This window comes from Bombus vancouverensis, chromosome 1 (assembly GCF_051014615.1).
Source record: "Bombus vancouverensis nearcticus chromosome 1, iyBomVanc1_principal, whole genome shotgun sequence".
NCBI lineage: Eukaryota > Metazoa > Arthropoda > Insecta > Hymenoptera > Apidae > Bombus > Bombus vancouverensis.
Genome location: NC_134911.1, coordinates 10,511,957 through 10,537,611, shown reverse-complemented (window position 1 = coordinate 10,537,611; position 25,655 = coordinate 10,511,957). Strand labels below are relative to the sequence as shown.

General features: G+C 38.8%; 4 protein-coding genes across 11 annotated transcripts; 2 read left to right on the top strand and 2 right to left on the bottom strand.

The window, feature by feature from the left end:
* Positions 1–23: 23 nt before the first annotated feature.
* On the bottom strand, positions 24–11,125 carry bma (SCY1-like protein bma). 4 transcript variants are annotated; one of them, XR_013058313.1, is made up of 19 exons: positions 10,081–11,125; positions 8,272–8,548; positions 8,037–8,171; positions 7,721–7,942; positions 7,480–7,600; positions 7,310–7,396; positions 7,073–7,218; positions 6,799–6,929; positions 6,582–6,696; positions 6,294–6,439; positions 6,057–6,210; positions 5,710–5,950; positions 5,216–5,384; positions 4,885–5,066; positions 4,731–4,787; positions 4,400–4,638; positions 3,977–4,123; positions 2,985–3,134; positions 24–123 (listed from the first exon to the last, which is right to left on the bottom strand). XR_013058313.1 is itself a non-coding variant. In XM_033327364.2 (18 exons), exons 2-17 carry the CDS (start codon positions 8,422–8,424, stop codon positions 3,857–3,859), a joined length of 2,565 nt encoding a protein of 854 aa, XP_033183255.1. In that variant the 5' UTR covers positions 8,425–8,548; positions 10,081–11,125; the 3' UTR covers positions 169–3,134; positions 3,837–3,856. The 4 variants fall into 4 exon arrangements, 3 of the variants coding, with proteins under 3 accessions (XP_033183255.1, XP_076474462.1, XP_033183252.1); XM_033327364.2 differs by lacking the exon at positions 24–123 and having other exon boundaries at positions 169–3,134; positions 3,837–4,123; XM_076618347.1 differs by lacking the exon at positions 24–123 and having other exon boundaries at positions 169–3,134.
* Positions 11,126–12,943: 1,818 nt separating this feature from the next.
* On the top strand, positions 12,944–17,253 carry LOC117153374 (DDB1- and CUL4-associated factor 11). Its single transcript, XM_033327366.2, has 10 exons — positions 12,944–13,165; positions 13,631–13,739; positions 13,838–14,084; positions 14,191–14,337; positions 14,431–14,612; positions 14,701–14,793; positions 14,897–15,143; positions 15,220–15,375; positions 15,475–15,581; positions 15,718–17,253. Exons 1-10 carry the CDS (start codon positions 13,086–13,088, stop codon positions 15,880–15,882), a joined length of 1,533 nt encoding a protein of 510 aa, XP_033183257.1. The 5' UTR covers positions 12,944–13,085; the 3' UTR covers positions 15,883–17,253.
* A 1,349-nt stretch (positions 17,254–18,602) lies between these two features.
* tan (C45 family peptidase tan) lies at positions 18,603–23,077 on the top strand. 2 transcript variants are annotated; one of them, XM_033327639.2, is made up of 8 exons: positions 18,603–18,761; positions 19,710–19,822; positions 20,884–21,081; positions 21,309–21,416; positions 21,550–21,766; positions 21,931–22,171; positions 22,255–22,451; positions 22,553–23,077. In XM_033327639.2, the coding sequence occupies exons 2-8, from the start codon at positions 19,718–19,720 to the stop codon at positions 22,669–22,671; spliced, it is 1,185 nt and encodes a 394-aa protein (XP_033183530.1). In that variant the 5' UTR covers positions 18,603–18,761; positions 19,710–19,717; the 3' UTR covers positions 22,672–23,077. The 2 variants fall into 2 exon arrangements, with proteins under 2 accessions (XP_033183530.1, XP_076474413.1); XM_076618298.1 differs by having other exon boundaries at positions 18,748–18,886.
* On the bottom strand, positions 22,762–25,484 carry LOC117153523 (putative E3 ubiquitin-protein ligase UBR7). Of its 4 annotated transcripts, none has more exons than XR_013058284.1 (8): positions 24,818–25,296; positions 24,550–24,738; positions 24,318–24,467; positions 24,146–24,257; positions 23,851–24,032; positions 23,609–23,768; positions 23,092–23,522; positions 22,762–23,004 (listed from the first exon to the last, which is right to left on the bottom strand). XR_013058284.1 is itself a non-coding variant. In XM_033327644.2 (8 exons), exons 2-8 carry the CDS (start codon positions 24,956–24,958, stop codon positions 23,371–23,373), a joined length of 1,086 nt encoding a protein of 361 aa, XP_033183535.1. In that variant the 5' UTR covers positions 24,959–25,027; positions 25,350–25,484; the 3' UTR covers positions 22,762–23,370. The 4 variants fall into 4 exon arrangements, 3 of the variants coding, with proteins under 3 accessions (XP_033183535.1, XP_076474417.1, XP_033183532.1); XM_033327644.2 differs by adding an exon at positions 25,350–25,484 and having other exon boundaries at positions 22,762–23,522; positions 24,818–25,027; XM_076618302.1 differs by adding an exon at positions 25,366–25,484 and having other exon boundaries at positions 22,762–23,522; positions 24,818–25,027.
* Between the last annotated feature and the right edge of the window lie 171 nt (positions 25,485–25,655).

Here is a 25,655-nt window from a genome sequence, read left to right as displayed (position 1 = left end):
GTCCAGCGTTTCACCGGTTATCCCTCCTGCTGTAGCCCAGTAGCTCTTCGCTATTCAATATTTCATTCACAAATTTCGCGTTTCGTTTCATTAACGATTACTTTGTTCGTGCCTCTTGTTAACCTGTAATATCCGAAACGACGTAAACAAGGTGGAAGATACATTAAATCAAGTAGCATCGTTTTTATTATAGTACATCCTTCGAAAGAGATACACGAAATATACATACTTAATAACGAGAACGGACGATCGAAGAACGGACTAAAGTTAGTCGAGAAAGGAAGTCAGTTGCGAAAGATATCACGGAGAATGATCGATCGCGTTCGACACCTAATCTCGATAGGAAATCTATTGAGCACGTTACTCGTTGCGTGTATTCGCATTTACACATAGAAAATTACAGAATACAATGATAACAATAATGACAATGGGAACATCGTAATTGATCGTAAACGGCGAATTGCTCGCGTTAGATTTCGATGCAGTCGATCTTCGGTACATGCCTACCACGAGGTCCCGTTTCTTTTCAACCGTTACTAGTATATCGTATCGTATTGTATCGTATCTAACGATAAGTAGCAATACACTCGCGACAGTTCCTCAGTCTTACAGTCACCCTACGGTATTATCACGCTTTCGTCTGCATCGAAAAGGGGGGTACGATCGTTTCACCTTTTAAACGGTTCACAGCCGTTGTACTGTGTAAAATCGGAACGGTGAAGGTGGAATTTTTAGGAAGAAGGATGGAAGAAATAAAGAGAAGGGAATATAGGTGAAAAATGGAAGAAGCGACAAACAACACGACAAAGTGGACGAAGGAAAACATTCGATGGGAAGAATAATACGGTCGACGTTATCGATTGACGACAGGTACTTACTTACTTACACACGACAGGTCAAAGAAATTTACGTTCTAGAATTGGAAAATTTCAATATTCGGCGTAGCTCCGCAATCGAATATGATTGTCATTTTCTGTTTGTACGATACAGTCGCTATACTTGGAATACGTGAGATCCTGAGACTCGCTTTCTCGCCGATAAACCGATGATGGCCGAAGCGATATTACATGAACAACCGTTCAAATGTTTTCCGCAATTCCAATTCCGCCAATTAATTATTAAGAGATGATTCGCAGGGACGCAAACATCATTCCGGCCAATGAAATTCAATGGAATTCGGTTTAAAAGTGGCATCAACTTTTTCGCGAGTTCTCCACCTCGATGATGATTGTCAACGATTGTCCAAGATTGTCCAAGATTGCCGAAAATTGCCCAAGATTGTCCACGCAGTTCTATCTCAACGATACTATTCGTTTCTGATCACGCAGATCGTGATCTAGCAAACGAAAACTAGTTCTTAGCGCGAATCTTAAGGACACTTTGTTTTCTAGTGCCGCCATTATCCAGAAAAGCAGTCAGTCTCCTGCGATTTGCCTGCTATTACGTTCCTAAGTACTGTGGCGTATATTTTTCCAAATTGTAAATTTATTAGTTGAGATATTTTTATTAGTAACTATGTGGCGGATCGGTATCAACAGGACGCCGACAGGTCGAAGTATCAACGCGGTCGCAATACCTCCTCGGCGATCCGCTGGTACCAACCGCCAACACTAGAGGGCTACGACGACAACGAGTCTGTCTATCTCGCTAGCGGTCGAATATACGAGCGATTGATACAAATACCGCACCTAGCGAGACTCCCTCTACGTCTAAGGCAGGGACTACCGGGCATAGCCTTACTGACGAGTCCTCCGGTAGTCCCGGGACGAAACGCAAAACTCTCTTTTCACACGCCACAGTACTCTTACGTTAACGTTAACATATTTGTCGTCTCCGTCTTTCCATTCTCTTACATTTTCACGATTCTACGCATATCGTCTCGTACACAACACACGCACACACCTGCATACGTTCCAAAATATACTATAACAATATACTTTTTATCGAGAATTCAACAAACAAACTTCCAACGCGATCGAGGAGAGGAAATGTCGCCAAAGTGGAGATATTTAAGCTATCACGCGTACAACTGTGCATGTTTGATATGTATACATGTGCATCGAAATACACCTAGTTGCAACATCTGATATTTTTCCACGACACTTTTACACAAATTGCATTTTTCAACTCTCAATCGCTTGTATCGGATTCCAACACACAATTTATATCCTATACAACGTGTTCGTATTTTTCATCGACATTTGTTACGTTCTTTGCGTACGTTTTTCCTCCGTCAGAAGCGAACGCAAATAACGATAAGTTTGCTTACTGGTAATAAGAGAATAAATAAAGTTATTTTCCTCGAAACGATGTACAACGAGATAACCTGTTATTATTTTTCAGGTAGTGAAAGCAGCCAGATTTCCGCTTTCAGCGTTACGTTTGCAAGAAAAGAGGTGGAATTTAGAGAAAAAGCGGATGCATAATATGAAGAAATTGATAGCATTATCTATAATTGACTTGGAATAGTCGAGATGACTCACGCATCGCGTTACGTAATTAAATTTGATTGTACTTGCAGGAACATGCATGGAAAAATGCTTTTCTCTTTTGGAGCGCCTTTTAAAACGCATTTACTCTCGCCACTTGGTCGCGTTACTTTCAACTGCATCGACTCTACGTGCAACCACAGGCCACGTACTAAACACATTCGTTCGTGTTTCTTTAGAATGTCTTAAACGATTACACAGACAAATTGACAACTATGTTTTACTTGTTATGGGATTAGGCCACTTTAGAAGGTCTCGAATAAATCGATATTTTCTGCAAGAAATCAAAGTCCTTACTCGTGCTACTACGTTTCTACGGATGACCGATACATTTTAGGTCCAAGTATATCCATCTCAAGAGTAAAAGTTATTCGACGTACGTCCGATACGACTAGGTACATACATAGGATAATGTAGCAAGATCGATCAACCAAAAGCCGTTTCTTCAACTCCAACGAGATCCCTATCAAATTATTCTTATTTGCTGCTATTTACCTTGACTGCGTCGCGTCGTGTCGCGCGGACGGTAACCACCAGTAACTAGTAATTAGTAACTAGTAACCAATTGTTCGTTATGACAGTGGGTACGCGGTATCCTACGAAGGTCACGGTTCAAGCGTCGAATTGTTTGTTGAAGAATTGGTACTGTAACGAAACAAAAGACAAGTGTATAATTACTGATGTTTGTCGTGCCATCGAAAAATGATACAATATGTTACTTTGTTTCGTCGATTTCCGAAAAATCATCCACGATATATACATGATATATGCACGCGATACAAGTAGCTGCGAAGCATTGGTGCTTGTACATACATATATACGTAAATCGAAGGAAATCGGAAGATCGTGAACAATAAAAGATTCGATAGATTATGAGTAGTAGATCAGAGCAGGCAATCAGAGAGAGGTAGGAAGGATTAAAGCTGGACGAGCGAGCGAGCGAGCGAGCGAACTAGTGAAAAATTGAATGAAAGAAAAAGAGACAGAGAACAAGAGAGAGAGAGAGAGAGAGAATATGGGAGAAAAGTAGGATAAGCAGGAATTGTCCGTTTGCTGTAAAAAAAAGATATGTATATGTTTTTGCTTGACAAACTATCCAAATTGCAAAATGTGCCACTACGTGAATATACGTGAATACCGTGAACGATATTCACTTTACGTCGTAATCACAGAGATGGTGTTCCTTTTTCTTTCTTTTTTTCTCTACTTTTCGTTTCTCTTTTGAAAGAAAAGAAGACACAGCGTGACGAGAACGATGGACATTATCGATCTACGAGTCGCATATTACTAAAGAAAAGAAAAGAGAGCATCGGCGACGTCTTCGGATAAGCTAGTGAATATTCTTACGCTGCAGCTGTAACGAAGGGTCAGTGGAAAGGCTGTCCCGGTAGCTGGAGTAATGGAGAAAGTGTTGGTGGTTGTGGTTGTGGTGGTGGTGGTGGTGGTAGTCCATTGAGGTTGAGGCAGATGGGGGGTTGTTGTCTTACCATGCTGGAGCCAACCTGCTGTAGAAGTCCGGTCCCTTGCTGAGAAGACGTCGAAGAAACGGACGGACGCCTCGAACCTCGTATACTGTTCATGCTTGAACTAACCAAGTATGGTACACTGCTACTGGTAATCGGCATTCCTCCACCCTATCGAGAGAATCACATCTTTAATACTCCCTTACTGCAACCCTCCTTTCTTTCTCTCTTTTCCCCCTTTTTTCTTTTTCTTTCTTTCTTTCTTTTTCTTTCTCTGCCCCGTTGCTTCTCTACGAAAGCTAGTTCTTACTTTTTACTATAAACGGTCAATTTGTTTGCTGGTTTATTACGTTTTACATATTTCTTCTTATCCTTTCCTAGTTGAAACAACGAACCGAAAGAAAAAAGGATAACAGGGTAAACGATAGGATGGCAAAGGTACGATACCAAGGGAGGCGATAAATTTATATTAGATCCTCGTCGATCTTGAGGGCCGGTACTCGAATGGCGCCGGATTGGTAATCCATCGCCAGGTGTAACACCTGGAGAACTTTCGCAAGACGGTGCTACTCGGATTTTCGGTGTCATCAGAGTGTTGTCCGATAACCGCCTGCTCGTAAAGGTATTCGCCACTTTCAAGAAATTACTGTTGTCGTTGTTCGAGGACGAGAACCATCTGAACATGGCTGATTCGAACAATGTTAAAATTATTAAAGAACAACGTTCGTCTATAAAAGTAGTAGAAAGTACCATTACGCGTACGTGAAAAATCACTTACTTATCATCGAGTTCTTTCTCGCCATGTTTTCCGCCGAAACCGTCGACGACATCGAATCTACAAAATAGCGGGATTTATTATAAAATCAGGCGACTTGCGATTCCACCTATACACGCATTTCCAACGTTATTTGCTTCTTTCGTGCCATTCTTACTTGTGCTATTTTTCCGAGCCATGTCTTCGGCCGAAGAAGTTTTACGTTGCTCGATCCGTAAGTTTGGTATGTTGAAAGGCGCGACGTACATATTATCCGTACTATGTTGATGCCGTAAACTTCGATATCGTTCCGGGCTCGACAATGACAGATTGTCCAGGGTTAACTGATTCCTTTGATTTCTGTTCGGAAGGACAAAAAAGCAAAGGAAACGACGAAACAAAAACGAAAGAACAAACGAAAAAATGTGTAACAGCGATTATCGATGCTTTGTAGAAATTTCGCAAGTTATATGTAAAATCTATATTATCTGTAACAAACGTTTCATCACCTTTCGATGTGATTCAGCATATCTTGTAACACCTTGAGAAGTAATTCAAATTGTTCGAGAGTCAGTGCTGGGTTGATAGTATGAGGTAGCAAAGAAGGCATCGCTCGAGTCGCCATCCAGCTGACAGAAAGTCCGTACTTTTTGTCGGTTAACATCAATCTGTAAATCTCTGTCGGAGTTGAATCGTAACATTGGTCTCAGTATCGAATATGCATCAATCAACAACAACAACAACGAGGACGATCGTGGGAATGCAAGTGCATCGTATACGCATACAACCCCGTTTAAAAGTTTCAGAATAGTCGTTGTCTTTATTACGTTACATATTCATCTATGTGGCTGTGGATCAACGCTGATTCGGTTACACGTTATCTATATATACATAGGTATAAAGCATGGACGCGATTTTTATTCGAAACAAATACAACCACTATCCCAAGAGCTTCAATCGGGGAAGAAGGATGCAAACGTACTTATGTACCGTGTGTACTTACGTACAACCCGAACGATTATCTCCGGTTCTTGAAGCTTTACACTGAACAACAACGGTAAGATGCAATCGATGATTTTCTGCTTCTCTAACCGATTTAAAATGCAAGGGATCACGTTCATTAGTACTCGGGAATCTATTAAATTTTTTTCAAACGCCTGAAGAAGTTTCGGCAGTACGATATTTCGAACGGACTCGTCGTCTATATAGTCGGTCACGTTCGATACAGCTACGAATGCTGCGGTCTACGAACCATTTAATACGCATTACTTCTTTCACCTCTTCCTTTTTCCATTTCTGTTTCTTCTATTCGCTTTCTTTCTTATTTGACATACACTTGTGTACACATACCTGTACTTGAGTAGTTGAGTTCTCGAAAGATGTGTATAACATTGGAAGTACTTCACCTTCTATATATTCTCGAGACGTTTTCATTAATATCAAATGCAAATTTTCCAACAGCGTTACCGTACCCTGAATCGATTTCCGATTCGAAAAAAGCGACCTACGCGACGATTCCATTCGCCAATTAATAACAAATAAACTCGCGAATGAAACAAGACAGAGATATTTTTCTATAATATTTACCGTAACGATGGAAATACAATTTGATCGTACTCTTCTTGTGTACTATTTTGTACGATGTAAAGTACCGGTTGTAGTACAGCCGATTGCACTTCTTGACTTTCCAACTCAGTTTGCAAATACGTCCAGATATGTTGATACCAAAGTTTCTGTTGATTCAAATATATTGTTTTCATATGGTGTTTCATGTCGCGTAGTTAACATTTATTACACCACGTTACGTCATATCATTAGACTATATTGTATCGCGTTATACGTGAATCTATTTTATATGTATACTGTACGAATTACCCTTGGTATATAAGGCAATATTCCTTTCAAAGTAGTCGTATAAAAATGCTCTTTCTGTAATACGTCTTTCATTTTGCTAACGTCGAGAAATTGAAGCGCGTATACCGGTGGATCTCTGCAAAATGAAAGCAAAGTGGAAGATGATTTCGCGTAGAATAATTACAATATAAATACAAAGGAGGTGGAATGTTCGTTCGAGAGAAACGTATTTACGTACTGAAAATATTTGATCATGGATAAAACTTGAATGGTCGGCCTCTTTTCTGGATCTACGTGTAACAGTCGGGAAACGGCTTCTCGTAGCGGAAGAGGAACTAGAGGTAGTATAACCTCAACTTGTTCTTTCAGCTGTGGCAATGGAAAAGGAAACGACGAACAAGGAAATAAATGGTTAAATATATTAGAAAAGAATTAGAGACACGTGCAATGATAGCTAAGAGATAACACGAGATAATACGAGAACACTGTACTACGTAGAAACAGTTGCTTACGTTTTCCAGCTGTTTCAGGTACTCGGAACAACTATGATTCCCTTGAATCAACGGGCGTCCTTGGTTGAAAATTGCACATATCGTCATACCAAAGCTATACATATCGCTGTAGAAGCCTCCCACTTTCTTTTGTTGCACTTCCGGAGCTGTAGCGTGTAAACGCGTTACGAACGCAAAGAAAAAGAAAAAAGAAAAAAAGTAAATGGAAAAAAGATCGGGATATTTTTACATTCTTACCTATGTAATCGAGATTCGGCTGCGTCATTTTCGGCATGCGGTTAGTCCAAGGTTGCAATGGTATCATCGGTACTTCGTTAACTTTTTCTACGACAAGAAAAAGCGAACGAATCGCGAAAGATCGTGTCTGGAAAACTGCACGTCAAACGAGATCGTGCGATCAGACTCACCGATAAATTCCAGCCCTGACAATTTCCAAGTACCCCTTTTGGTTATTATAATACTGGCAGGACAAACGTTCCTATGAAGAACTTTGCAGGTTCCGTGAAGAAAAAGCAGAGCCTCCGTGATCTGAATGAAAGAAAAAAAGAGAGAGAAAAAGAAGAGAAAAAGAAGACTATTATTATTATTATTATAATAGGGTATATGACATGAGCATAAATTAGATCGAGCCCCAGTCGGTTTCCTCACCTGCAACAACCCATACTTGATTTCGATGTCGAGCAACTCGTATTCTTTCGCGTACGTTGCACGATGACCAGCGACCGAGGAAGTTTGTTTCGTTACGTTACTCGTCGACTGACCAACGTTATTCGCTTGTTGCTCCTGATAGGCTAAAACGTTGGCAAGACTAGCCAACACTGGTTCCGACGCGAATGCCAAACTATCCGCGCATTCCTCCACCTTGAACGCCTAAACGGATAGATATTAATGAGCGACGATGATTTTTCGTGCATTTGTGAAAAAAAATGTGTATCCGACGAAAACAGAGGCAGAGATCTCTTACTTGCAGTATCTTTGGATGAGAGAATCGTTCCATTTGTCGTGCTCCATTCCGTAAAATTTCCGTCACGGTCTCCTTTCGTTTCGGTTTGTGCAGCTTATCGACCGATCTTTTGTCAAAGAAAAATATCGACACTTCCTAAAACGAAAGAGAAGAAGCAAGTAAACGGGCAACAACGAGGAGAAAAGAGTGAAGGAGGGGGAGAAGATGGACGCTGGTCGTTGAAAAATTGTATTACCTTTCGATCGGTTTTCGTGTATCCGTCGTATATGCGCCAAGCGTTTTCGGGGCCCGCGGTAGCCGATTGTTTGCCGACTTCGTATAAATTTTGAAGGGGATTCGGGAGTATAACGCTCGGTGTCGAGCCACTGCTTTTCGACTTGGCAAACATAACGACTTTCGTGTTAATCCTCAATGTTCATCGAATCACTTTGTTTAATCGCTTCTCTCAAATTTCTCAACTTTCGATTATCCTCTTCCAGTCACTTGCTTCTCCCACGGATACACCTGCTGGACTATCAAGCACAAACGTATTCTTAGATCGATACATTTTTACTCGCTATCGCGAGTCAATATCGACGACAACGACGACGATGACAATAATGGCGGCGATTTAATCGATTATTCTGCGCGTGCAACGATCGATATACATCAATCGGTATACCAAGAGCAACATTTTTACTAATCTGCCCATTCACAGTCTTTTTCTTTCTCTCGTGAATTCGTCTCGCGGCTCCTCTCGTTTCTCCTTACGCAACTCCTTATCGATTTACCACCTCGTACCTTCGTAGGCAATCCTCTATACATATTGCACAATCAACGAGTATAACTCGAGAGATAAATCGAATTGGATCGCATCAGTCGGATTCATTACGTTTCGAATGGTCGCGCAATCAGGAATAAACATAATCCGAACAGGCTAACGGACACATTCGAATTAGGCACAGCTGTCAAGAGAAGAGGAATCGACTTTCTACCAGCATATTCATTTATTCTCATCAGTTCGTTCTATTTTCTATTTCTTGCTTCGATAAATATAATTGGTAATATGTCGCTATTGCTGTTTACCATTTGCCGTGTATATTAATAATAAATGGAAAATAAGAACAAATTCGAGGACTCGATGATTTTTCCTGAATTTTAATTCGATATTTAAACAGTTTCGGAAAAATTCGCAGCAAGTTTAAAGATCGACTAACAACCATACACACACATATATTATCGATTCGTCAAAGACAAGACAGAGACAAAGTTTGTTTCGGTCATGGACGGTAAGAGAAAGCAAGATGCTGTCACGCAAAATTCATCACATTAGCACCGAGTAAAGAATTGCAAATAATTGGAATCGATTTCAGGATCAGGATGGGAAGAGAATAACGCGTTTCACGTACGAGTATGTCGTTTTTCTCGAATAACGGATAACGGAACGGAACGAAGCGAAACGTTGAGATTCGTTTGAGCGCGAAATGATTGAAAATCTATGATTTGATCTGTGATTGAAAATCTATGATTGTGCCGGTTTCGAACGACAATACCGAACAGATGGTCGGAAAAGTGGTTGTCAAATGTCGAAAGGGGCAGCTTGAACGTTCGTCGACAGCCAACAATGGTAGTTAATTAAGGTAGCGGGTTAGTCGGCGATTCCATCTAGACCATTCGAGCGACTGTGGTCAACTGAAACACGATTCCTCTGGCACAAGTTCGCGGGGAAACTCGCGATCGATTAGAGTGTAATTCGCCTATTGTTCGGCCAATTATTCAAAAATAGCGGTAATACGTCGTATCGTTAATTAAATAACACCGTGTTAATAGAATCGTCGGTTAGCTTCAATAAAACAGCAGATTTTGGAACAGCGAGAACAAAATCGGACAAAGTAGAAAGAAAAAGAAATCGAACAAGATGGTAAGGAGATGAGAGGGGGAGTGAGACTTTGGGGGAGAAAGAAGGAGAGAGAGAGAAAATAAGAAGAAAAGAAACAGCGCGAAAATGATTGGTGAAAAACGGGGAAAAAGAGCACAAGGCAGCTGAAGGTTTGGAATGGCTCACCTGTTGCCGACGACAACGGGAATCGTGTACCGCGTATAGAAGCACTATAAGCATGAAGAAACTGAAAGAAGGGTAATGCGCGATGCGCGGTGGCTCGGAGCACGCGCGCGCCGCGCGAACCTCGCGCGAGCAATCCAAAGGAACAGTCGGCCACGATTGACGCGTGACTGCATCACCACCGACACAGATATAATTTTCGACACTGCTACCGATAATCGGATCCTTCGCTTTTCTCTAAACTATCTTTCCTGCGTATCGCTTCCGATATTGCACATCTCGACAACCGTCCCACTAAGATTATTCTCTTTTATCCAAATTTCTCTATTTCTTCCTCTCTTCGTCTTATTCATTTTGTTTTTGTTTTGATTCTGTTTCTTTGTTTTCTTTCCGTCGTGACCGCCGTCCACGTAGTAGTCGTCGTTTCTTCTTCTAACTGTTGCTGCTGTTGATCTTGTTCTTGTCCCTAATTCTAGCCCTGTTCTCGTCTTCGTCTTCGCTCCCATCTTTGTTTTCGTCTTCTATTTTTGCCAGTAGCAATAACGATGTAAGGTGATATTCGCGCGATAGCCGATAATGTTGATACCGTGTTCGTTTTCAATCTCTTTCTTCTTCTTGTTCTCATCGTCTTCTTCATCGTTATTGTTGTCATCGTCGTTGTCGTTGTCGTCATCGTCGTTGTCGTCATCGTCGTCATCGTCGTTGCCGTTGTCGTCATCGTCGACGTCGTCGTTGTCTTCGTTGTCGTCGTCCTTGTCGTCATCGTCGTCGCGACGTGCGAATTAACGTTGTCGACATTCGATAGGAGAACGAGAAAGTCGCAAGAAAATAATAAAAAGACGCATGCGCGCACTCCGATCCCGGCTGAGCTATGGCTTTGCCCACGACCTCGGCTTCAGCTTGGTTCCGGTTCTGGCCAGGGTGTAAGCCTCTGCCTGGAAATTATAGGTCTGGTAGCTGTAGACTGCAGGTAGCTGTGGGTCACGGGACACCGGACCGGAGACCGAGGTTAGGGGATGCGATAACTTGCTCCGAAGGTAGGGGGAATTGACTAGTCGATAGGGGTTACCATATGTCGCAACTTACGGTTTACGGATTACGTATTAACTACAGATTACAATTTGTAAGTGTGAGATGGCAAGAGATCAGAGGGCGCGACGAAAAACAGGAAACGATTAAGAAAAAGAAAAATAGTTCTAGTTCCTTCCTGTGTATTATACGTATATGTATATGCATATAATGAATACATACGTATACGTGTATGTATATTATACATTACAGATTTTCTTATCGATCCAATCATTTAAATCTGTGTCCTATACGTGTTATTAGAAAAGAAATATATACTACATTTGCAATTTTTCGGTATACCATGTTGTTAAAGATATATATAACATCTGTTACATTTTCTTTTCATCTATGCGAAAACCGCGTCGTTTTCATCGCCTTGTTAAAATACGTACGTACAGTACATATTTGACTGAAATTTGCCTATTTTTATGTACCGAGCTTACAGTTACTCGGTCGACATTACCAATCGTTGATATCATTGATATGTATACATACATACTATGCAACTGGATCGTGGTCATACTGTAGCTTTAGTATGTAACGCCACTATCGTTTGTTCAGTGTACTTCACTCTCCTGTACTCTCTTTCGCCCGCGACACACGTTATGTCCATTATTGGCAAAGTGTTGCGTACTGTGAGGGTAAAGCAGAATACAGGAGAATGAAGTACATTAGTCGAACAATGGTGACGCTACATACTAAAGTTACAATACATCCGCGATCACGCGTTATTTCACGCGGCATCATGGGATCTCGTATGTATAGTATATGTATGAGTGCTCGTAATCCATTCCATTAACTCTATCTAACTAGATCAAGTATAGAATAGACATGATATTATTTGGGATTTTGTGTCTCGCGTTCTGTAATACGACCAACATTGGAATCACATTTGATTCAATCTTAGGGAATATCGTGGCACACATTCTGTTATCGTTCAGGGATCTATACCGGAATCAATAATATCTCGTGTGACACGATAATAGCAAGGGGGTAATAGTTAGGTTGTTAGCTGACCCTCAAATCAAAACATGGAACATGAAGATGCATTGAATGTCAGGTCTATTCTGTATTTAGCCAATGGCTATGCACCGTGAATGTTTCGATGCGCATAGGAATCAAGTTGAATTTACCTGAACAGGAAAGTTCACTGACTTATCTTCGATCAGCGCAATTTAAACGCTTTCCGATCAGTTTCGCTCAACTTTTAAACTCAACTAGTGACAGATCTAGTAAGCGTAATAAATTTTCTGATCCTTTTCTAGTATCGTTATAATATTTATCTGTAATGTTTATCCTATCGTATTTGTCCTAAAAGCCCAATAATTCGAAATGGTTTGTTGTTCCGAAAAAATACGTTCGCAAAATTCGGAAATCACTGGAACTCGTCATAAAGTTCCTTCTTTTTATTTGACTGATGCTAGATACGTAGAATATCTGAATCGGATATAGAGTTTTTTACTTGTAGTGTTTGTGAACGTGCTTGAAAATGTTCCAAATTAATTGATGCTTAATGTCGAAATTTCAACGTTCGTATAACAACGTTTAAATATGTTTCGCGCCTTCGTCCTCCTCCCCCTTTAATTTTTTAACCCTTTTCCTTTTCAGCCTCGTTTGCTCGATGAATTCGATCTACACATACTCTACACATACACAATACACATATATGTGTATGTGTTACTATAGTCCGGCAATCACAATTGCAATCTATTACTTTTCGAATAACAACTTTTTCTTTTTCCATGTGTTGCAACCGTTGAAGAACAAGATATCACGATCCGTTCTCCTCTCCCCTCTTCTCTCCAAGTTCTCACGCGCTCTCTCCGTTCCTGTCATCGTCTGTTTCAACTGTCATAGTCACTGCACTAACGCCATCAACCCTCGGACGTTTTCCTTGTTTGCTTTTAGACGGTAAATAAGATTCGTTTACACGCTGCATGGGAGGCATTAGTTCACGGAATATGGATATTGAACATGATCCAGGACTTGCTGCTGTCTTGCAATATCTAATACGCAGGTTGGTTCAATGTTATCTCATAGGCGAAAGGTTTAGTATCATTGTGGATCTTTCCTATGAACGTGTGGTATACGTATGACCGTTGATAGAAAGAGACAGGAAAGGCATAGAGGTTCCACAGAAAAGAGAAGTTGAAAAAATGACAGAAGGACAGAGAGAGAGAGAGAATGAACAAACGAGAGCAGGAGGAATTCTAACCTCTTCCTCTAATTTGTTATTATTATAGATCCGCGCTACGATAATTCGCTTTTGTAAAAGCGAAACATTCGTTTTTCGTGAGGAAATCCTACCCCTTTTTATCGTATCTCTCTCTGTTTTCTCAAGATAATCGAATATTTTCATCTGTCTTGTCTCTTTGGATAACCTAACCTCCTCGTTCACCGTCCCTTTAGTCTTTTCTCGAGCAAGCAGTTCAGCTCACAGCAATCGAGATTATTAACGGATTTCCGTTCTGGAATGTTGCAGCGGTCAATTACATATCATATCTTCGGATCATGATGACTCGGATGAGGAATACGCCGCAAATTCACAACCTCCAAGAATTACGTCTTTGCCAAATACATCCAGGCTAGATGTTCGTTATTTAGAAATATACGGCTCACCAGCCGTTACTTTCAGTTGTTGTTTCAGATTCTATGTTCTTCTCGTTGTCGTTTTCTTTTTTGTTTTTAGAAAAGTGAAATAAGTCTTGCTACAAAGCAAGCATGCGGATTTATAGATAATATTGATAAGCGTAACCTCTCTGTCACATCGATGATTCAAAGAAGAGCTCTAGGTCCTAGTTTTAGTACAGGTGAACGATGCAGAATAAGTAGCAATTTTTTACCAAATAAGATGCATCAGGTTGCTAAATATAATACCAAAGCATTTTGCGGTTCTTACTCCAAAGATGGAAGATTTTTCTTAACTGCCAGTCAAGGCAAGTTACATACATTGAAATTGTCTTTCTATTCGGAGCAAATCCTCTCTCCATAAATTGTTTTGATTTTTCACATTATCGAATCTAACGTTCTATGTTTTAACAGACAAATTTTTACGTCTTTACCGAACACACGATGGAGATTTTGTACAATTCAAAACCATTCCCGCACGTGACGTAGGTTGGAGTATCCTAGACACAGCGTTCAGTCCCGATGGGAATTATATCGTTTATTCCAGTTGGTCAGAATGTTGTAAGTATTATAAGTATATAGTATGCTGTTGAAACAATACAAATGAGTTAAGTTTTTCTTATCATTCCTTGTCTCTTACTTTCTTTATTCCAGTATATCTCTGTCCGGTTTATGGAGATTCGAGTGCCCAAGAATCCTTATCACTGTGTCCAGAGGATCGACGATTTTGCGTATTTTCGCTTGTATTTTCTAGCGATGGCCGAGAGATTTTAGGTGGAGCAAACGATGGTTATCTTTACGTTTATGACAGAGAGTGTCATCAACGGGCTTTCAGAGTATGTGTCTGTATATCATTATCACAAGTTAATGTTCCACCATTTATCCCTTACAGATTTTTCTTTTTTCTTTTCCCTGCTTTTCTAGATCGAAGGTCATGACAACGATGTAAATACGGTTGCTTTTGCGGACAATACTTCTCAAATCCTATACAGCGCTGGTGATGATGGCCTCTGCAAGGTGTTTATCACCATTTTATGAAAGGAATTATACATATATACGACACACATTGTAATATAATGTATCCCATACATTATGATAAATTTTCTTTTTGATTTGTTAGGTTTGGGACAGAAGAACTTTAAACGAAACTGATCCACATCCGGTTGGAGTATTAGCTGGCCATATGGATGGGATAACGTATATTGATCCACGTGGTGATGGCCGTTATTTGATTACTAATAGTAAAGATCAAACAATCAAATTGTGGGATGTACGTGCGTTTTCCGATCATAACGGAGAACAAAATACACGTAAAGCTGTTGCAAATCAAAACTGGGATTATCGATGGCAACGAGTACCAAAACGACGTTAGTAAAGAATAACTACTGATTATCGCGCAGTATGTCGCAGTATTATGCAAAGATTTTTACGTTTCCGTTACAGTGCATAGAGCGAGAAATATGTTGGAAGGTGATACCAGCATTATGACCTATCGTGGTCATTCCGTTCTTCAAACTTTAATACGTTGTCATTTTTCACCTTCGTCTATTACCGGTCAAAGGTATATTTACACCGGATGCGCAGCAGGTCGAGTAATACGTAAGTTTGCACTGTGTTTGTATCGGAATTCGAACGATCACGCGAATTTTGCGTTGCGATAAATTTTAAAGTTCATAAACGATTTTTAATTCTTTTCAGTTTACGATGTTTTGACGGGTAGGATAGTTAGTAGTTTAGTAGGACACAAAGGATGTGTGCGTGATGTTAGTTGGCATCCATTTCATCAGGAAATTGTTTCAACATCTGTATGTATTATATATTATACATATTTCAGTTTTATATGTAGATATTATTATGTACATCTAAATATAAATATTAGTAAGCAGTGGGATGTATAAATGAGAATGAAGAGTACGATCGAAAGAAAACATTCTGTTTCAGTGGGATGGTGCAATTGTTAGTTGGCGATATGCTGGGAAGACAGCACTAGATAATTCCGATTCGGAAGAGGAAACTGACGCAGAATCACCTCCGCGTACTTTAAGACGAAGTCAACGAATAGCTGCTCAACGTGCAGCTAAACACAGCAGAGCAGTAGCGTGTTGAGTATCATAAATGTCAACCGGGAAATTAAATGTTCTCGGGAATTCAGTCTTTTCGTTCCTACGAGAAAAAAGTTAATAATGCCTAGTGTTTGCGGCAGAGCAATTTTGTATCGGTGACTACTGTTACTCGCCGAAATTCAAGAGACTAACTGTTTCTACAAGACTGAGTTTTCACTGAATATACGCACCATTTCAGAATCAATGCTGCCATTCTGATATCGGAATAATAGTGCGTCATACCTAAACGCATATTTGTAAGACAAAAGACGCGGGCACGACAGCACCGGCTATGTAACTCATTCTCGTAGAACCGTATTTCTTTTTATCCGATATTTAACGATTGCTTTCTTTTATATTAAATCCAAGTGGAGGAAATTTTTAGGCGTTATTATTTTCTACCGCAAAGTGGGTAATACACTAGACAGACGAACACACACACATATGTATATATGTCTCTCCGTATGTATATATGAATGTATGTATGCATGCATACATGTATGTGTGTATGTATGTATGTATGTACGTATGTATGTATGTATATGTATGTACGTACGTATGTATGTATACATGTATACATGTATGTATGTATGTATGTATGTATGTATACTATTGCTTAAAAGTGATGTTTAAACTCGGGTCAGGAAAGTGTCTTTGTTACGAAGCGAAGGTTTTTCTCCATTTCTTTGTTTCTCCTTCTCCAATAATTCCCCTTCTCTACCTCCCAGCATCCCTTCTGCCGATAACCAGCTGTTTAATTTACCATCTCTTTGTGTCTGGTTCTTCTATTTTAGAAATTTCAGAGGAGAAATGTCTTTGATTCGTATCGCATTATAACAGTGCACTAATTATAAGTTTCTGTTTTAATCTTTGTCTGTGGGGAGTAAGTTATTGTTATAAAAATACAAACAACATTTGCTTTTCCTGTTAAGAAGAAGAAAGTTATTACTTTTCCTCCATATAATTCCTTGTACGAATAAAATTATGTATAATTTTGTGAATGACGAGAAAATGAGTACGACAACAAACGGAAGTGAAGAATATGCAAGGAGAAAGAAATGGGGAGGATTTGTAAACGGATATAGCTTGTTTTCAAAGTGACCAAATGTGGAAAAGATGTTGTTGTGTACATTTTTCGATGTACGTATTTTACTAGGTATGTTTAAATGTCGCGCACGATTTTCCAAAAATGTACAGATATACATAAATATATAGAAACATTATACAGACACTCCACATAAATCCATCTACACACGCTCACACGCACACACACATTTACACACCTATACACTCGCGCGTGTATATATTTAGATATACATACATTATGTTATATTAAAACATGTATACTAATAAATTACTAGAAAATAACCTCTAATTTGCATTCTTCATGGGACAGTATCTTCTTATGTGAAACAGGGTAATAAGCCTCCAATGCCAATAAGAGAAAAACAAAGAAATATGTACTCGTTACTTTATTCACTGCTAATTACTGATCGCTCGTGCTGTACGAATTTGATTCATTGTTCTATCGAATACGTAATTTACGGTTTAAGTATGACGATAATTATGTGGAATATCACGAATTTTGCGAGTTTTAATTAGGAAAGATAATCGAATAAATTTAATAAAACGGTCGAGGTCGCACTTGTTACTTTTTTGTTTAGGATTTGCGTGTGTGTAATAAACGATATAGATTTGATAAAAGAGAAGGAAATCGCCAGTGATGAGATTTTAGAGGAAACCGTAAAACAGCTTCGAGCTCTGGTTCTCGTCCATCTATAGACATGAAATATAGCCGTATTTGGAAGCCAGAATAGCGGCTGACTGTCAGCTGCAATGCTTATGAGATTCTTTTGCAACTATGCCTTACTGAATAATTATATTGGATTGTGTTTTACGATTAGATTTTATGTCACAGATATCCATACTATATCATGTTTTCCCTTTTCCCCCTCATTCTCCTTCTCATCGTCTTCTCGCGAGAACCAGATCGCTTTCTTTCGTTTCTCAATTCCTCGTGCAATCTGTCTGTCCTACTTCTCTTTCCTTTTTTTTTTTTCGTGAAATGTCGCCGTGGTAAGGGATTTTCTGCTTCTGATAAGAGATCTCGATTCGTCTAATCCAACGTACGTCTACGTGAATCTAATAAGCATCGTTGCTCAAATGCGATAGCATACTAAATTGCAGGCATTAATGGCATAGCATATCTTGATAACAGCTATATACAGTACCTATATTATATTATATCTAATTATATTATAATTTATTTGTTATCCACTAGAATAAAAAATTCCCTGTTCCTTATTCTCCCCTCCTTGCTATTTTCTACTTTTACGAAATCAGAAAAAACAGGAAGTGAGAGAATCTTGCTGTGGATTAATTCGAATTGAAATGAGAATCGAAAGTAATCGGAGGTATACGCGTTGGAGTATGCTATTAAATGAAAAAAAGAAACAGATAATCGAAAACAGAGACTCTTTTTCTCATATCGCAATCGGTACCATTGTCGTGCACAATAAAGAGGCGTACTTTACTTCCGTTCGATATCATCGCGTGGTGAAAAGATCGGATGGAAAAGACAAGATGAAAAGTAATAGCATTAACGATCGCCGGTGGCTGTGGCAACGTGGTAGTATAACGCACAATGTATTCTTTAAACTTCGAAGAATTCTTTCCCCCTGGAGGTAACTCAACTATCCATACCGTACGACTCCGCTAATCGATGTAAGCCGATAAAAGGTAGATTAGACTTGGAGTCTTCGTAGCGGAGCGAAGCCGATCGCGAATCGTCAGTCGTGCGCGACGATCATCACCGTCAAAACGACGACGCGACCTCCGCCGTTTCGGTATATTTCACTTGCGTCTCTGCGAGTTTTCTCGAGGGTAAGTCTAGAAGTAAGAAGCAAAGTGACAATACGAGAAAGAAGAGTAATTGTATGTACATAATACGGGTGCAGAGTAAACTGAACGAACACTATTAAGAAGTAGGTGTAATCGAGTGGCAAGTAGTAAGTATCCGATTGCTTTTCTTTCTCATCGATTTTCTATCATCTTGCATTCTCGAAATCGTCGAATTTTTCATTTTACGATCGCTGACTCTACGTTTTTTTTTTTTTTGTGCATTTACCTCGTTCGGATACCCTATTCTATTCTTTATCGTGTTTCGTGTATCGTGTGCCAGTCGACAAAAGAAAAGAAAGAGGGAGAAATTGCAACGATAGAGCAAACGAGAATCGTGACCACCACGCGAAGGAAAATGAATTATTCGTGTTCGATATAGCATGCAGCACGGTATACATACTTTGGTTGGTTACATGTCCGATAATCAAACGAGGACGCATTATACGTTCGAAAAGATAGATATTCGCGCGTTAAAGAACAAATTAGCAAATATTGGCATAAAAGTAAGAAGAGGGTAAGAGTGTAAGAGAGTAAGAGAGAAAGAGTGAGAGAAGAGTGGGCTGGAGAAAATCGAAGGAACGCGAGTTTTCGAACAAAGTCGATTGAAAAATCCGTAGTCGTAAGTGAAACGCGAGAGAAACAAGGGTGCAGTTATTTACCCTTTGTGGTCCTACGCCGACGATTCTGACTCGTTATCATTAGCTGTATAAATAAACATACTGATAGATATATAAATATGTTATTACAACGTATACTGAAACTCGACGAGTCGACGACGGTGAGCGAGGAAATTAGCGCAAACCGATTGGAAAGGAAATAGGAAAATATTGCGAATGGCAATGGGTTAAAAGAGATAACGCGACCTTGCGAATATGTAACGAAATAGCGTTGAAATTTTAGTCGTGACGTTGCAACCATTTCGTTGTCCAGAAACGACAATGCCCGATCAAGAGATAACCAGCAAGACAAAGGACATCGGAAGGAGGCAAGCGATTCCTATCATTTACACCAGAGGAACTCATTACGACGTCGGCTTTGATATCGTAAGAATTCATTCTTTTTCTTCTATCGTTGTTATATTGTATTAGATCGTATCTGGTCGCCACACGTGTAACGTATTCGTAGAATTTATATCTTTACGAGAATATAGTACAAGAGGAAATAAAAAAAAACTGCTCAAGAAACGGAATTATTAGTTACATAAGACGAATGCCGCAACATTCGATTATATTCAAAAAAGCAGACGGAAAATCACTGATTATAAGTAAATATCGTTGACTTGGGTTATTAATCGGTTCTGATTCTGCATAAAATATCGAAGTACGTATATACGTGTTTATTTAACAAATACCCAACGTATCGTACTAATTTCCTTCCGTAAGTTTTATGAATCGAAGATAACGCTAATACGGTTGCTATTATATTAATTAGAATTACAGCGACCGTATAGAAAGTGTAGAACGCGAATCTATTTAGTCGTTGGTCGTTAATTATGTCTCATTTCAGAGACTCGTTTAACGATACAGGTTTTCCCCTTTTATCTTTTACTCGGTATTTGCATGATCGGGTATATGTTTGATCATGCTATAAAAATTACTGTTTATTGTATTTACATTCCATTGTTTTATTCTTTTGTTCTTACGCGCATCCAAATAGACCGCACACGGTCTTAAATCATTCTCACACCTGTGTCTCCAGCCTATTGAATATGTTACGTAACAATGGTTACGCAATATTATTGCAACCAGTGGCGTTTACTCTTTTAAGAAAATAATATATGTGCAGATTTTAGAGTAACGCGTTTTCGCATTGTGTCGCGTCATGTACCAAACGCGAAAAACGCCATATTCTCAAGTTCTCTTTTTAATAACCGCTGTCACCGTCTCGAACGCTGCGTTCGATTTGGTAAAATAATGTATGCCGCGAGGTGGGTGGGCCGAGGGTGTGAGTGGTGAAAGACTGGACAGCGAAGGAGGAAAAGGAATCTCTAAATGCTAAACCGGTTGAAATCAGTTTATTATAGACTACGACGAATGATACGATTTCGCTCAATTTCAAAATTGGTATCATCAGGCATTTGCAATGAAAACTTCTTTTTACACAGGGTCGTACGTTTTCCGATCTAATTCAAAAGTTCGTCGACGCGTATCGGCCACTCAATGAAACCTATTTGCCACTTTACGAAACGGAAGCGGGTAGAAAAATTTACGAGGAGACTCTTGCCTGCGTCGAACAGCAATTTCCCGGATATGTTAAGGAAATTCAAGGAACGGCCGACGGTGCGAACGTTCCCTTTCACAAGGTAAGCTTATATATTATGCATTTCGATCCTTTGACAACCTTAGCGCATTTTTAGCCAACATGTGTAAACACGTGCGCGCGCACCTCCTTCCCTCGCGAATATACATCGTGCGCATATTTTCTTTCTACTCTCGTTTAAACCAATAAATACCTCCTCTGAGATATCTTTTCCCTTGGAAAATCCTTCTTCAATCCAGTAAAAATGTTGAACGATTTCTTCCTTTCCAGTTGTTTCTCATGCATTTAGATGATATCGTGCCAAATGTGGCAAATGAAGGACAAGGAAATGCGTTACCGGTTGGTTGTTCGACCATCATGTGCAATCAGCCCGGACAGGTAAGCCGAACGACGAGCCAAACTCAGAAAAATAGTTGTTTCTGTTCCGGTTCTGACTCTAATAGTCATTTCTAGACAAATGTAACAGTAACTATCTTACATGTTCTTTTGTCACGTTGATTCCGAAAAACAGGAAATTTTGGGACATAACGAGGATGCACTTAGCGAAACGTTAAATCATTGGTATTTAGTTTCGGCGCATGTAATCGAACCAGGATGCAAGCAAGAAAATTTTACGTCTTTGAGTTATGCCGGTTTTTTACCAGGATACACGATGGGTTATAATCAGTATGGTCTCGTTTATACCATCAATACGCTTAGTGCTGCTACCTTGAGATCTGGTAAAACACGTGAGTACGTTAACTCACTGTATCGCGTTTTCTTTCAGTTTCTCTTCTCGATTATATCGGATATAAACGTACATTTTAAATATACCTACTGTACCATTTTTCTTCAATTTACTTTCAATTCTCTCTCTCTGTCTTTCGTACGTAAATGGGATAACAACATACAGCCAGATACTTCCTAACCCGGGCATTGTTAACTGCGGAGAATTACGTGCAAGCTCAACAAATTTTAAGAAACGAAGGTTTCGGCGCGGCAGAAGGGTTCTCGGTAAATATGACCTTCCTAATGCAAGAAGGAGATAGAATGTTTCATAATGCCGAGGTCGGTCCTTGCGAGATCAATGGCACGCAATCGCAATTAAGCATTTTGACCGTTAGTCCTGGAGAGAATACGGTTCACTGTAACAAGTATATTTTACAATATTTTTAACAATGACTTTTCTTCTCTTGTCTGGCGTCTCGAATCTTTCCTTGTCTCTTTCCTTTTTTAGGTATCTCCGACTGAAAATACCCGAAGTCGACGGTCTCATCGTTGATAGCAGCATCAAAAGAATGGCTGCTATTTGCAACCATCCTCCAGCAAAGTGTCGCCAAGATGTTATAAATATTTTAAGCGATCAAACGGATGACGACTATAGAGTTTATCAAGAAAAAGATAAAAACGACCCTGTAAAAACTATAGCAACTGGTAGGTTTTCTAATTAATCATTTTTATCGTTCTTTCTTTTTGTCTAATTTGGCTATCATTATCATTGACAAACTATCGATCAAGTAATCATACAAATATAGGTATCTTCGACTGCATTGAAAGAACCTGGTCTATTTATACGAATAAACCAAATTCTACGGAACCAATTTTGGTAATACCGCTGCGATTAAACGGCGAACCGACTGTTCCTGATATGTAATTTGCCGCTCAAACCGACGTTGCGATGTAATTCGTCTCCAATGTAATCTATTTTTTCTTAGCAAAAAAGAAAACACAGAACACAAAATCATCCATTCAGTCCTTTCTTTCTTTTCATTTTACATCGCATTTATTTATGTTTATTATTCTCTAATCCACCACATAAACAGTTTCTTTCAACCAATTATAATATTTTTATTCCACTATCCAATTTCAATAATAACCGTATTGCGTTTGTACTTTGCACCATGTTTGGTGTTTGCCGACGCAGCTCGCACTTCATACAGATATTGGAGCTTCACAAACTGTTTCTTTTTATTTGCTGATGTAAACGCTGCGTTATATACATAGGAAAACATTTCGTTAAATAGCGTTAAAAAAAAGTTGATATTTTCCAAAAATAACAAGATACTCTTCTTACTTTTCATTATTTCCTTTCGTCCTTTTCATTCTCTTCTTCTTCACTTTCCCTTTCTTTTTTAATATCGAAAAAACAGTTATAATTTATTAGAACACTGCTACATTTACAACTTGAAAATTGTACCAGATGCGAGATAGTTTAATATCACGCGACTAAGCTTTGTAAATGAACGAAATATATAAAAGTAAAACATTGCTTGCAGTAATATATAAATACATTGATTTTTTGTTTTTGTTTTGTTAGAAACGACAAATTTTTATAGTATTCGAGTAATGGTTTTCAACGACAATACGTAGGTATCACTACTTTTGGTCGCTTCTTCGATTCCATTTCCGAAAAAAATTCCTTTATATCTTCTTCTCGCACGACTTTCTTGTTTTCAGCAAATTTTTGCAAATATTGTTTTAATCGTTCCTTCATATTATTGTATTCTGCCAACATATGTATACAAGCAAACGTGAATATAAAATAAACAAAATTATAGAACGACTCGAATAAATCTTTAATTCGTAATTACCTTCGATAGCAGTCAATTGTTCGACACGACCTAAAGAGGCAAGAGCTTTCATACCCTTCTCGTATCGTGATTCTCGACTATTTATTTTACCAGCTTCCTCGTACGCGTGTACACTGTCTGTTGGATCAAGGAGGAACGCGATATGTTTCTCTCGGTAGAGCTACGATTGTAAAGATTATTTTAATTTACGAATACAGAAAATCGAGGATTTATTTCATGCTGCATGAAAAAAAATCTCTTACCTCTTTGCATGTTTCACAAGTACATAGAGCAGCTCTCCATCCTTCTGTCCAAAAACAACTTCCCCGTAATACTATTCGTTTTGCAGAATTGTTCCTTGGCATTCTACAAATTTTTGATTCACTTTCAACGTTAATCAATTCCTCTTCTTTATCACCGAAAGAGACTTCTGTTGTTGTCAAAGCTACAATCATGTATATGCAAAACTGTATTTTTTAAATAAAAATATACTACAATCATCGCCATATATATATATATATAACAATCGCTAAGACATTAAAAAATTTTCCAGTATACCTGTGTATTTGTTGGCATAATTCCACAGGAAGTCATTCTTTTTCATACAGCCAGCACAAATCATTTCATCATATGCACCATCCGCTGGCATTTCCTTTTCACATTCTAAATGCTAGATGTCATTAATTGCAATTAGTCCAATAATATTTCAACTGGTATGAGGGCATATTACCTTCGAATGATACCAGTCTTCGCAGATTATACATTGTAACATTTCGTCATTAACAGTATCATCTGGATCTGGATATGGTCTCTGACAAATGCAATAAAGGCCATCAAAGTTGTGATTATATTGGTTTTCGGAATTTAGTGAATCCTTTGACTATAAGTAGAACAAAACATGAAACAAGAGGAGGAAGAAGTACAGAACACAAAATGTAACAATAGCAGAGAAATCAACATACAGGATCCAGGTTACATTTTTTTCCTCCAAACTTTGAATTACCACAGTCACATCTAAAATGTCTTTTAGTATATAATTCGATAAGTTCATGACCTTCGTGACAATGAAAACTACAAGCAAGGCAAACTGCTGCACGTACTGATTTCTGACAACAGGTTTTACATGCGTAAAGAGCTTGCCGTGTATAACCCTGAAAAATCAGATGATTCGTTTGTAATTAAATGTTACTTGTTTACTAGAGAAGGTTAGCGATTGTGTAAAAGTGAAACCTTGCTGTAAGTGCAATTTTTGTCATCAGATGCACCAAGAACCGCATACGCGTCCTCTTCTAACTGATTTTCTTCTCGAAGTACATCTAACATTGTAACAGAATTTTCTTCTTCGATAATTTCCTCGATATTTTCAGACATTTTGTTTCGTTTGTGTCCAATTAATTTAAGCCGAATTAATTTAAGTCTTCTTAATCACGTATTGAAAATCTGGAATCAAGGTTATTACCTTTATTACCCTTTCTTCTCTCTACGTTTCCCTCTTTGAATACGATGCTTGTCAACTGAACGCTATCGATAATCGTTTATTTACATGCTTGCATGCATAATCTCTAGAACGAAATGAATTTAAAAACACAACAACTACATTGGGATATGAACGAATTGTATGTCGTAACTGTGTTGCGTTGTTTCGCGCGGCTTCTTTACGCTACTATTACGGTTGGTAAATTAATCGCAATCACTACCGCGACGATAGCGCTCTTACCTTTACGGATCGTACATTTTATCCATATAGATTATATGTACATACCTAGATAGATACTTACATATAGGGTTATTCTAACCATGGAAACTGAATACATACTACTCGAAACCATACAGCTATACGGTTGTACGCAGTATGACTAACGTCTACCTTCTCTATATATACACATACATGCGTAATCTATAATCCATAACAAATCACTAGTAAAAAGTTAGGAAATATTGTACAAAATATCCCTTTATTGTACCTTTTTAACATTTCGAAATCATCTTTACCGTTTCTTTTTATTTTGATACTGAAATTTCGTCATCCGATTTAATTTTCTATAAGTTTACGCGCCAACAATTAATG